At 46.2% G+C, this 11,867-nt stretch overlaps 1 protein-coding gene and 1 long non-coding RNA gene across 2 annotated transcripts; one reads left to right on the top strand and one right to left on the bottom strand.

Moving 5' to 3' along the window:
• Positions 1-3: 3 nt before the first annotated feature.
• Positions 4-6,293, bottom strand: ZCCHC9 (zinc finger CCHC-type containing 9). The gene is made up of 5 exons (XM_071580363.1): positions 5,846-6,293; positions 3,856-4,006; positions 3,544-3,636; positions 2,558-2,626; positions 4-1,228 (listed from the first exon to the last, which is right to left on the bottom strand). Exons 1-5 carry the CDS (start codon positions 6,128-6,130, stop codon positions 1,113-1,115), a joined length of 714 nt encoding a protein of 237 aa, XP_071436464.1. The 5' UTR covers positions 6,131-6,293; the 3' UTR covers positions 4-1,112.
• Positions 6,294-6,428: 135 nt separating this feature from the next.
• On the top strand, positions 6,429-7,724 carry LOC139684724 (uncharacterized). The gene is made up of 2 exons (XR_011699960.1): positions 6,429-7,053; positions 7,393-7,724. It is a non-coding gene; the product is annotated as an uncharacterized lncRNA (long non-coding RNA).
• Positions 7,725-11,867: the final 4,143 nt, after the last annotated feature.

Genomic DNA, 11,867 nt, shown 5'->3' with positions numbered 1-11,867 from the left:
TGCTTCTTAAACAATTTATTTCATTCATAGAACAGAAACATGGGATGTCTGTTGCAAAATGTCCACATCACAGTGACACTGCTTTGAGCTTTAATCTAATAGTTAATTAAAACTGTAATTAATCCTTGATTTTATTCACATCCATTCTTCTTCCCCATTTAAATGTGTGCTCTGATGAATACAAACTGAATATACACTTCCATCTCAGCCAGCTTAATGTGCCTTTGTCTCCACAGTAGAACCAGGACACCTAAAATAACAGCTCTAACCATTGTATTCTTTAGCAGCATTTTATTAAAAATAATTCACATGTACAAATATAAAATATATCTCCACAATTTAACTCCCCTTATTTGTTTTTTGCTGCAAGAAAAGCACGTGAAAGGAACTCAGGGTACACTCCTCCAGTAGCAGAAGTTGCTGCAGGAACTCGTTTTCGAGTTGGTTTTCTCACTTTTTTTTTAAATATAATTTTTTTTAAGGCTGCAGTCTCCACTTAAAAACAGTAAGGCTGCCATAAAGCAGGAAGTGTAGTACACATTCCCAACTTGTCAAGGGATAGAAACGCTGAGGACTTTTGAGCATTTTCCTTGGAAAAATGTAAAGAAACTAAGCAAACTGCTCACTTGTCCTCCAACTCCTTTCAGGTGTGTTTCACCACAGGTATCACAGAGAGGGCATGATTCTGTTTCTGTTAGTGAACAAATAAACAATCCAATGTGCACTAGCAGTCAAGTTAATGACTGTAAATTACAACCACCAGTAGCAGGAATTGCACCTCCAAGCTGGACAGGCCACAGGGTTTACCTATAACCACCACAAGAATGCCCAAGCTGGCACATAGAGGAACACATTATTCCTAAAAGGCAGCAAAACCAAGCCAGAGCCCAAAAGAACCTTAAAAAATACCCAGAATCCCTTTAGTAAAATACCCACTTGCTGTATTTCTGTTGTTCCCAGCTTTTCAGGGAGCTGGGGGAGTCTGGGAGGCAACTGCAAAAGTGAAGGGAGACAAAAAGCAACAGTTCATCAGCAGTATGCTTGATTTTCTGGAACCAGCTCTCTGTAGTCTCTCTTCTGCAGTGAAGCACCAGTGAGGAGCCAACAGGCCTTCAGAAAGTCACAACTTTGGGTACTTTGGCTTTTGGTTTCTGCAGCTTTGGTGCATCAGCGATGTCCTCGTGGTCCGCGCTCATCCCGGCGACCCATCGCGCCACTGTCACCTGGTCTGAGGGGACACACAGGGAGGGGATCAGCACTGCCAGCACCAAACCCTCGCTCATGGGCAAGGGCTGTCCCACCAGGGCAGCAAATCACAACATCACACACATAAATCTGTATTAAAGCAGGCATGATAAATCCACCTGAAGAACCTGGAGGCTGTGGTGCCCAAACTTCTCACAAGCTATAATTCTTCCTGTAGTCTAAAAGTACTCTGCATGATGCAAAGTGATTTTAAAGAATATCACAGTTCTTATCAATAGTGTCACAGCTCCAACTAATCCAACTGCTTTTAACCAGCAGTATTAGTTTTGAAACAGTGTAAGGACCAAGATGTCCCCTGCAAAATTAAGCAGCTCTTGTCAGTCTTCACTGGGGATGTAAAACTTGAAGAGCTGAGAAAAAATTGGTTACAGGATTTCAATGCAGCAGTCACCTGGGTGGGCACTGCCCAACTATCTGCTGATGAGTTGGGGAAAATTTTGGAGTCTTTTTGTGTCAGAAACTTCTGTCCTACCAGTTCAGACACAATCTCACCCACTCTAACCTGGGTAAGCAGCATGCCCCTGGAATGCTACATTTGCTGCCAGACCTAACAATGCCACATATGTAAGATTAGATATAGAAAATGCCTCTACTGCCTCCATAAGTATTTCTTACATAATCTCACCCAAAGTGGCTTATTATGAACCCATAAGTTCTAAGCAACATAAAGACAAAGTAGAGAAATGCACAGATGTGTCTCCACTTCAGGTGGTAAGAGCATCCTTCTTCAAACCGTTGTTGGATGCTTTTGCCTCCCTTACCACAGTGGGGTTTGGGGATTTTTCTAATACAAATTTTCCACACACAGGAATAACTGGAGGGCATTTAATAAAGCAGCTCATTAGCTGTGGATCCAGCTGGACACACCTCCTGTCTCCTCTCTGTCCCGTCCCTGACACATCTGCCTGCACACACCACCCCTTGCACCTGATTCTGTGTTCACTTCCACCACCTCACACTGAAATCTCTAAAACTCAACACCCAGTTTGGTTGTACAGCTGCCAAGCTATGAAGAGCAGGACAAACACTGGCCAAAACCCCACAGATTATCTCATATTACCCTCAGAAACACAGAAGATGAACTTTCTGTTAAAAAAGAACTACCTTAGTTTTGCACTGCAGTTCACTGCCTTCCTCCACACCCTCCTGAATATCAGCATTCACTCCCAAAAAAGGTCACATTTGCTGCTTCCAAGTTCTCTTCCCAAATCCTTTTTCCTCACCAAAGTCAGGCAAAGCAGTAAATGAACACTGCTGGCCTCAAACTTCCCCCACAGTGCCCTCAGCTCACCTGTGTTCTGTTTCTCTAGGCAGTCCTTTCTGAAATGCTCCACGGAGCCACAGAGTCTGCAGCCCCCACCTGTTCACAGAGAAAGCTGTTACTAATCTGAGGAGTAAAAACAATCCAACAAAACACCTACCTCTGCATCTCTGAGGGATGGAGCTGTTTGTGATCACACCACATACAAATCCCAGCCACCACTCACTGAATATTCCCAATGTGCTGGAGCTCCCTTTTCGAGAAATCAGCCAAATTCTGCCAAAATTCATACTCAAGGGAATTTTTAAAAGTAACAGGAGGCCCTGAGAGGCAGGTAATCCAACTGCATGTACTGAGATATGAAATTTAAATTCTACTCCTAATCCAAACATCTGAAAGCAAAGTGATTTTTCTCCCACACTCACTATGCTGCAAGATCACCCTATGGAGTTTGCCAGACCCCACATTTGTACTGGGGAACACTGGGAGGCAGGTCAGTGCTTGTTGGTGCCAATAGGGAAGACAAGCAGAGCAGAATCTGAGTGAAATCTTCAAACCTAAATCCCATTTCCCATTAAAGTCACTCAAACTGAAGAGATTGTCCTTCTAGTGAGAGCCTGTGATTTGTCACCTCCTAAAATCTTCACAGGGTGACAAGTATGTTTTTGCCACATAATCGTGGTAAAAATTGTGCATTTACATGTACATGTCAATACAGACTACAGTCATGACTACAATGTAATTTTCTTTGTCTATCTCTTGATATTGAAGCACAAGCAAACCCTCACACTTCACACCTCATCTCCTTGGTTTACACTAATTTTACAACTGAAACAGAAATCCTCAGGTAATTAACTGACAATAAATTTCCCAGAATTACTCTGCTTTGTCAAAAAATACACAGAAATTCCTTTTAGCCAAGGCTTCATTCTCTTGCCATGTTACTTTGTTCTGTATTGGGTTAAGAACAACACAGAAATTTGATTTTACTGAATTTAGTAAATCAGCACACTCACCTTCAGCATACAATCCCTTGGGATTATCTGGACATGACCTTGACAGGTGCCCCATCTCACCACAGATGAAACATTTTGCATATGGAAATGGCCCTGCAAAATCCCACAAGGTTTATGATCCATCAAAACCCTGGTGAAGTCACAGAAGACAGTGCAATGACAGTATCTTGCTCACTTTATGTATAAAACACCAGCCAGGTTTCTCATTATCATACGGCAAGAGTTAAATTTCTAACACACAAAGCTGCTGTTTCTGTAGTCAGACAACTCAGACCAAAACACCCCAAAACACCAGGAATTCTGGAGACCCACCAGCAGCTGGATCCACTTTGGCTCTGCATTTGCTGATGTCATGTTCTGTGGATCCACAGCGGTAGCAGATCCCTGTTCCCATGTCCTGGCTTTCCAGGACTGCAGGACAGTCAGCCACACCGTGCCCAGGCTCCCTACAGTGGAAACACACCTGTGAAGAGAAAAATTCAGTGATTCTGTCAATGGCAACCAAAGACCTGCAGATCCCAGCCTCACAAAAAGAAAACGGAGGGATTTTCTCCTCAGGACAAAACAGCCAGGAAAGGAGACTTTGTTCTCTGCCACAAAGAGCTGTGAGTGCTCTGTGCCATCAAACCAGATTATCATGGGCACTTTTCTCAGAGTACCAGGAACACACAGTTAGGGCATTCACTTACTGACAGCTGCATGCTCTGGGTCATGGAATGGTTTGGTTTGGAAGGGACCTTAAAGCCCACCCAGTGCCACCACCTGCCATGGGCAGGGACACCTCCCACCAGTCCAGGTTGCTCCAAGCCCTGTCCAACCTGGCCTGGGACACTTCCAGGGACTTCCCTTTATTCACCTCAAACCTCCCCTGACTGTTGTGTCGCCTCTGGCAGGTGAGGGCTGAGCTCCTCACTGAGCCCTCAGCACAGGGAGAGGGATCTGCACTTCCCACATGGGGTTGTCCTGATGCTTAACAGGTTGTGGGACAGGGACTGGGGGTAAAAAGGTAACAGTATGGAAATTGTAAGGGAAAATACGGTTGTAGTCCCTGGATGAGACCCCACACACAGACCACAACCCAAGGGGGACTAAAGAGAGGGTGGAGCTGAGTGGAGACCCAATGGCTGCATCAGAGCCCTGGCAAAGGAGGCACCTCAATAATACTTCTTAGCTGACAAGCCCCACAGCAGCTGAAAACCTGGGGAGAAAAAGGCCCACATCCTGCTGTTGAATCACAGCAGTGGTGAAATCCCTCTCCTTGGACTGTCCGTGTCCCCATCCCAAGGTGATCTCAGGTGCTGGGCTGACACACCTACCCCAAGGTACTACTGCCCCTCACTGACCATGATGTGTGACTGAAGTCAGCCAAGCTCCACCTGAACATAAGGAATCATAGAATGAGCTGCGTTGGAAGAGACCTCCGAGATCATGAAGTCCAACCCTTGATCCAACACAACTGTGCTCACCAGCCCAGGGCACTCAGTGCCACATCCAGTCTCATCTTAAAAACCTCCAGGGATGGAGAATCCACCATCTCTCTGGGCAGGCCATTCCAATGCCTGATCACACTCTCTGGAAAGAATTCTTTTCTGATATCCAACCTAAACCTCCCCTGGCAGAGCTTAAGTTGTGCTCTCTTGTTCTACTGCTGGTTGCTTGGGAGAAGAGACAGCAGTAGTACAAAAATTAGTACAAAAGTAGTACAAAAGTGAGTTAAGAATGGCTACAAGTTTGGGAATACTCCAGTATTAACTCCTGGGATCACTGATTGGGCTGAACCTCCCTCTATCCCACAGGGATTCACCAGGTGAGAGCTGGGCACTGTGTGTGCGGAATCATTATCTGCAGCCAGTCTTGTTAGTGCTTAGAACTTGTTGGTGTGCTGCAGTGAATTCATAAAACATGTTGGTGTGCTGCTGTGAATCCACAGAACTTGTTGTGCTGCTGTGAATCCACAGAACTTGTTGGTGTGTTGCTGTGAATCCACAGATCTTGTTGTGCTGCTGTGAATCCACAGAACTTGTTGTGCTGCTGTGAATCCACAGAACTTGTTGGTGTGTTGCTGTGAATCCACAGAACTTGTTTTTGTGCTGCTGTGAATCCACAGAACTTGGTGTGCTGCTGTGAATCCACAGAACTTGTTGTGCTGCTGTGAATCTAATCATTGTTTTGCACTAGGGCACTGCTCTGAACACACCTGTGCAGCCAACACTGTCCCCGGGCCCCTGACCATGTCACAGTGTCACTAACAGGGTGTTACAGTCACCCTGAGCCCCCGAGGGCAGAGGGACCAAGGACTCACCATGGCATTCCTCTTCCTCTCCTGCCTCCGCACCCTTCTGCTCTCGCGCCGCCGGTCCTTCCTCAGCGCCTCCTCCTCCTCCTGCTCCTGCTTCTGGTGCGCTGCAAACCCATTCACGTCCTCGCTAACATACTCCTTCTTCTTCCTTCTCTTCCTCCTGCCCTTCTCCTCCTCCTGCTGCTCCTGCTGCTGCCCCGGGGGGTGCGTACCCCCCATCTCTTCCCAGGGAGTCGCGTCCAGTGCCCGAGCCCCGGGAGGGGCGTTCCGGCGAGCCCAGCGAGTCATGGGGAGGGAGGGATGGAGAGGGGATGGACGGAGAGGGGAGGGATGGAGAGGGGAGGGATGGAGAGGGGAGGGATGGAGAGGGGGGTCCCGGGAGCAGATGCGGGTTCCAGGGAGACCCGGAGGGTACCAGGATCAGGCGCCGCCGCTCCAGACAGCCAGGAAACGCAGAGTGATGACGACAGCGAAGAGCGAGAAGGAAGGGAGGAGGAGGAAGGGGAGGAGGAAGAGGAGGAGGAAGGGGAGGAGCGGGAGCGAGGGCGGGGAGGAGGCGTTGATGGACCGGCCGGGATGGAGGGAAGGGAGGGGGTTACGACGGGGAAGCGGAACCGAGGGGGAATCCTCCGGCGCCGAGGGGAGACGGAGATGGAGGAGCAGGACCGAGGGGAGGGGAGATGCAGGAGCAGGACCGAGGGCAAGGGGAGATGGAGGAGCAGGACTGAGAGGAGGGGAGATGGAGGAACAGGATCTGGGGGAGGAGATGCAGACCCCGGACGGGGAGGCTGAGACGGCCGAGGATCACGGGCTGTTCATCACCTTTCACTATCCCATGTTGCTCCAAGTCCCGTCCAACCTGGCCTTGGATACTTCCAGGGATCCAGGGCCTGCTTACCCTCCCAGGAAAGAGTCCCTCCCAATATCCCACCTCTCCCTGCCCTCTGGCAGTGGGAAGCCATTCCCTGTGTCCTGTCCCTCCATCCCTTGTCCCCAATCCCTCTCCAGCTCTCCTGCAGCCCCTTCGGGCCCTGCCAGGGGCTCTCAGGTCTCGCTGGAGCCTTCTCTTCTCCGGGTGACCCCCCCCAGCTCTCCCAGCCTGTCTCAGAGCAGAGGGATCCAGCACTGGAGCATCCCTGCAGCCTCTCTGGACTCCTCCAGCGGCTCCACATCCCTGTGCTGTTGTTCCCAGGGCTGGAGCAGCTCTGCAGGTGGGGTGGGGTCTCACCTGGGGACTGGGAGCTGTTCCAGGTGTTCCTACCCCTGTGCAGGTGGGGAGGGGGAGGGCAGAGTGCTCCTTGGAGGCTCACAGAGCACATCTGCAGCACTCTGTTGTTGGAGGGGCTACCCAGCAGTTTAAATTAATGTTTATAAGCCCAACAAGACCATTTTCCCCCTCAAGTCAGTCCTCTCTTGTAAGAATTTTTAGCATTTCACTAAATCTCCATGACTTATCTGGAGTTGATTTTATAAGGAAATATATAATATATATATATAAAGAATATTTCGTATTCTTCAGTAGTTATCCTTAATACTTGTGTCTCCCTCAGGAAATTCACGGATTTTGCCTGTTTTCCCTGGTTTTGAGCCCACTAGAGGGAGACGTGCACAAAGAGTGCTTTAAGCTGCATCGCTGCCACTCAGAACGAGCACGGATTTAAGAACGATTAGCACTGACTGCAGATCAGAATAATTGATGAACGCCTTTTAAGAGCCATCGTTCAGGAAATATAACCAGGGGGGGAAAGTTGGTATTTCATTGTAAAATTAAAAGCATCTTGTTTGCTGATGTAGTTACAGCTCAACAACAGCGTGAGGTCCCAGTTGTTCTGCAACTTGCTTTGTTTTCTGCTCTGCTGAAGTAATAAATGTGTTATCTGTGGTTTTTCAGCCTGGAATTTTATGTGTCTGTCCCCAGGCAAGATCAAATGCCCTAAAGATCCCCGACCAGGTTTGCAGGCAGAGGAAAAGGGTGTTTAATACCTTTCAGCCAAATTAGTAAGACACTATTCCACCCCTAAAATCACCTAAATTTGATACTGGCCACACCTGTTTAAATTTGCACTGGTTTAGGTGTGTTCTGTTCTGACATTCCAGTTCAACACTGGGAGGTCACCTGTACCTGGGCCCCAGGTGACACAAGATTAAGTCAGCAGCTGTGCAAATAATTGCAATATTTTTGCCTTTTCCCCCACTGTTTTCCTAAGAAACAGTAAATTGTCTGTCCACAGCACAGTGTTCATAAGTTCATAATCCTCAAACCCCAGAAAGGGAGGGTTTGTCTGCTGAAGGGGTACCAGAGGCTTTGGTTGTGCACACACAGAGCTGATGTTACCTTTGGTCACTTTTTTGTGCCTGTGCTGTTTGGACATTTAATGCTACCTGCCAGAGAGTCAGGATGACATTGTCATGGTTGTTTTAATTTTGATTTGAGGGAGAGAAAGTAAAAATAAAGCCTGTTTCCTCTTAAATTCCTTTATGCCTGTAGTATTCTGGGGGTTTACTCTGTTTTATTCACCAGAAGATTAACAGATTACTCAGCTTTCCTTTATTGCTTTCTTGCCAGTGTTAAATGAATACCTATGCTGTTTTTAATCTTAAATATTTATGGGTTCTAATTGCTACAACCAAGGCAGCATCTCCATCAGTAAGCTCCTCAGCTGATGTATTTCTACCAGGTTGTGTTGCTGATGGCTCTGATTCCTTCAGAATTTTTAAAAAGAGCTTAAATATGTTCCTCAGTCAACTTTTATTGCTGGATCCACTCACATATTTAAAGGTTTATTTTTGGGCAAGGCCTTCAGTGCTGGATGAACTGAAGTCTTTGGAGGTTAAAGCCTGTTGTCACTTGTTTTATTTTGTAGTTTTACACTGGAAAGCTGCTGTTTGCTATTTCTGTATCAAAATCTGAGAAACATGGCTCTAGTAGGAATATTAGACACGCTGTCAGGATATCACAAGAATTTTCCCTGCTGTTAATTTTTATGGCTTGCTCTTAAGGAAACATTGTTTTCTCATAGGATAACCTAATTTTTGATTTTTCAGAAAAACTTGATGTTTCAGAAACACACAGCACTACACAATTTAAACACAGCACTGCACTTAAAGTACACTTAAACTCGTGTCTTGATATCACAAAGTTTTAATTTCTAGCCTCAAAGATATAAAAGAATGAAGAAAGGAAAAATGCATTATCCTCACATATGTGGATACAATGGCCTTTTCTGCAGGACTAGCTGCACTTTGAATAAAACTGCTACTTTTCACAGAGAAAAGGAAAAACAAGAGGCTGAAGCTGCAGGTAGAAACAGAGAGGTACAGAGTCCTTGGAGTAAACAAAGTAAACAGAGTAAATAGCAAGGGAGAGTGCTCCAGTCTTTGCAGTCTTACTTATTTCTCATATTTGACAAATGTACAAATTCCTCCTTCCTACACAGAAAAAAAAAAGTCCACAGTTATTGCAAAGTACCAGCCTAATGACCAGTAGTTTTTAAGCCCAAATTCTGGTTCAGAAAGCAGAGCCACAAAACTGCAAGAAGACACTTTCATAAAAGCATAGGCAGAAAACTTACAGATGGCATTTTCAGACAAGAATATGCATAAAATGAGCTAAAATTAACTGACATACTTTATCAACATTTACCCCTTAACCACCTGAGTTCCCTGAAAAGTGGGCAGATGAACAAAATATTTTCATTACTCTTCTTTACTGATAGGCTTAGTATTGTGATATTCTCATTAAGATACGAGCTGAATCTTCTCCTATAACACTTTTTTAGTTCACGCAGTCTAAATTATTTCAATCAGCAACAATGTCCTGTGCCCTTTGGAACACTTGACTTGGTAGGGCTCCTGTACCACATGTAGTGCACTTTGGTGTGTGCCACAAACATTTCTGAAGGCAAAGGAAATGACTGTTTAAGTCTTCAATCTTTTAATTAAGCCTTAAGCTGAAAGTAGACTGTAAGAGGCATTGAATGAACACTCAGAGTCTGTCTAGTCAGGTTTTGTTAGGACAGCAAATGAGTTCAGGTATGAAGTGTCACAAGTGAAATCAATTACGACTATTGTAGCTACAAACTTCACAGAATAGTTTGAGTTGGAAGGGGACTTAAAGATCATCTCATTCCACCCCCTACCATGGGAAGGGACATCTTCCACTATCCCAGGTTGCTCCAAGCCCTGTCCAACCTGGCCTTGGACACTTCCAGGGATGGGGCAGCCACAGCTTCTCTGGGAAATCCATACCACTGCCTCCCCACCCTCGTAGCCAACAACTCCTTCCCAATATCCCATCTGCAGTGCCCACTTTTCCCTTGTCCTGTACTGGCAAATACCTGTCCAGTTCTCACCCTGCATGAACTGCCTGATGGAGCACAGGTGGGCTTTGATGGATTTGGGCTTTGATGGAGCATGACCTGAGAGATTATTTCTGCTGATCCCTGGTTGCTTCATCAAGATTATAGAAGTGCCTAAGGCATGGCATGTATCTCTTCTTAGACCATTTAATCAAATAAATTGCAAAGATAGAGAATCAGTGTCCATCAGGGAAGAGTTTTATTGACAGAAAAGGGTCTCATCAGTGCAATGCTGGTGCCATGGGGAAAATAAACACCAGAAAGCAAGAAGTAACATTGTATGTCAAGGGTTAGTTTCTTATTGAAGCATAATCTGTATGATTCTCTTCCTTTTTTTGGATTGACAACCTTTCGGGTGGTTTATTTCCTGCTGCAGCCACTCAGCTGAGCATATCCTCTGGGAACAGTGCCTTTAAGCTGTCCTGTCCTTGAAGGCTCATAGGAACAGACCCCACCAGCTCCTCACACCCCTCAGGGGGGCCTTGACTTGGAGATGAATATGTTCCAGGCAAAAAGCAAACTGTCCTGAGGATCATAGTGATGGAGTAGGACTGAGTGAAGATGTCCTGTGTAGTGTTAATGGGTATGTCCCTGTCCAAGCCTCATTTAAAACATTACATGATGATGTGGAATGAAAAATGAAAATGTACTGTTCATATTAAGCAGCTGAATTACTCTTGCTGACAGTGAAAAGCCATGGAGACTAAGATCACAGAAGTAAAAAATATAGGAGACAAATAACAAGCCTTTGCAATATAATACATGTAAGGAAGAGTGTTTTGTTTGTGAAGGACACATTTGGAAACCAACAATCCAAAGAAAGTCACAGTTTTAGCCTAGCAGAGAGTAAATCCTACCAGGGCGTCTTGTCCATATTTTGTGCAGCTTCCCTGTCTAGTCGGAGCACAGGATGGCCAGGAATTTCTCTGGCTTATTTACTGCTCTGCAGGCATTTAGCAGTAGTTGATGCAGCCAGAGATCACAGATTTATGTGGGCTGGAGGTTCTGTCCCAACACCCCACCCATCCCACCCATCCCACCCCAACCCCAATGCACAGCCAACATAGATCACAGTACTTAGAACTTTGTTCTATGAGTTCTGAGTATCTCCAGATCTGTTCCAACATTTGACCACCCAAAAGGTCTTCCTGGTACCTCCCTGAAATTCACAGTGTCTCAGCAGGTGTCTGGTCACTCTTGTCACTCTGCACCTCCAAGAGGAGTCTTGAGCTTGGCTTTTCCACACCCTCTGATGCAGAGAGCAGCTGTGGGCAACTTCTTTTCCCACACTGAAGGACTTTGCCTCTATCAGACTCCCTGAGATTTCCACCAGCCCATTTCTGCAGTGAAATGCCCTCGGAAGAGCAGCCCTGCTCTCCAACTGTGCAGCCGCTCCCTTTTGCTGGGCACCAGGTGTGATGCACCTCATCATCCAGGTTGTTTTAAAGGCATTAAAACAGAATCATCAGCTCCAACACCAAGCCCTCAGGAATGCTGTTAGCAAGTGGCTGCCAGCTGGATGAGCTGCTGCTGCCCATCAGCAGTTTCCAAGTCAGGGCAAAAAAAGCAAGTAGAGGCTAAAAAACAGCACATTTGGCCCACAGTTGGATTTTGTGTTGAGCTGAGAGCCTTGGAGAGCTAACGGTGAAGTCTTTCCGGTTTGATTT

The sequence above is a fragment of the Pithys albifrons genome, chromosome Z (genome assembly GCF_047495875.1).
Source record: "Pithys albifrons albifrons isolate INPA30051 chromosome Z, PitAlb_v1, whole genome shotgun sequence".
NCBI lineage: Eukaryota > Metazoa > Chordata > Aves > Passeriformes > Thamnophilidae > Pithys > Pithys albifrons.
The sequence above is the reverse complement of the archived record's forward strand: the minus strand, read 5'-3'. Positions and strand labels throughout refer to the sequence as shown.

What these genes read in the sequence shown, in the direction of transcription:
- ZCCHC9 (XM_071580363.1), bottom strand. Translation starts at nt 6,130, where the DNA reads ATGACTCGCTGGGCTCGCCGGAACGCCCCTCCCGGGGCTCGGGCACTG. An exon ending in AGAGGAAGAGGAATGCCATG is followed by an intron (nt 4,007 to 5,845) that starts GTGAGTCCTTGG and finishes TTCTCTTCACAG; the next exon opens with GTGTGTTTCCACTGTAGGGA. An exon ending in CCTAGAGAAACAGAACACAG is followed by an intron (nt 1,229 to 2,557) that starts GTGAGCTGAGGG and finishes GTGTCCCCTCAG; the next exon opens with ACCAGGTGACAGTGGCGCGA.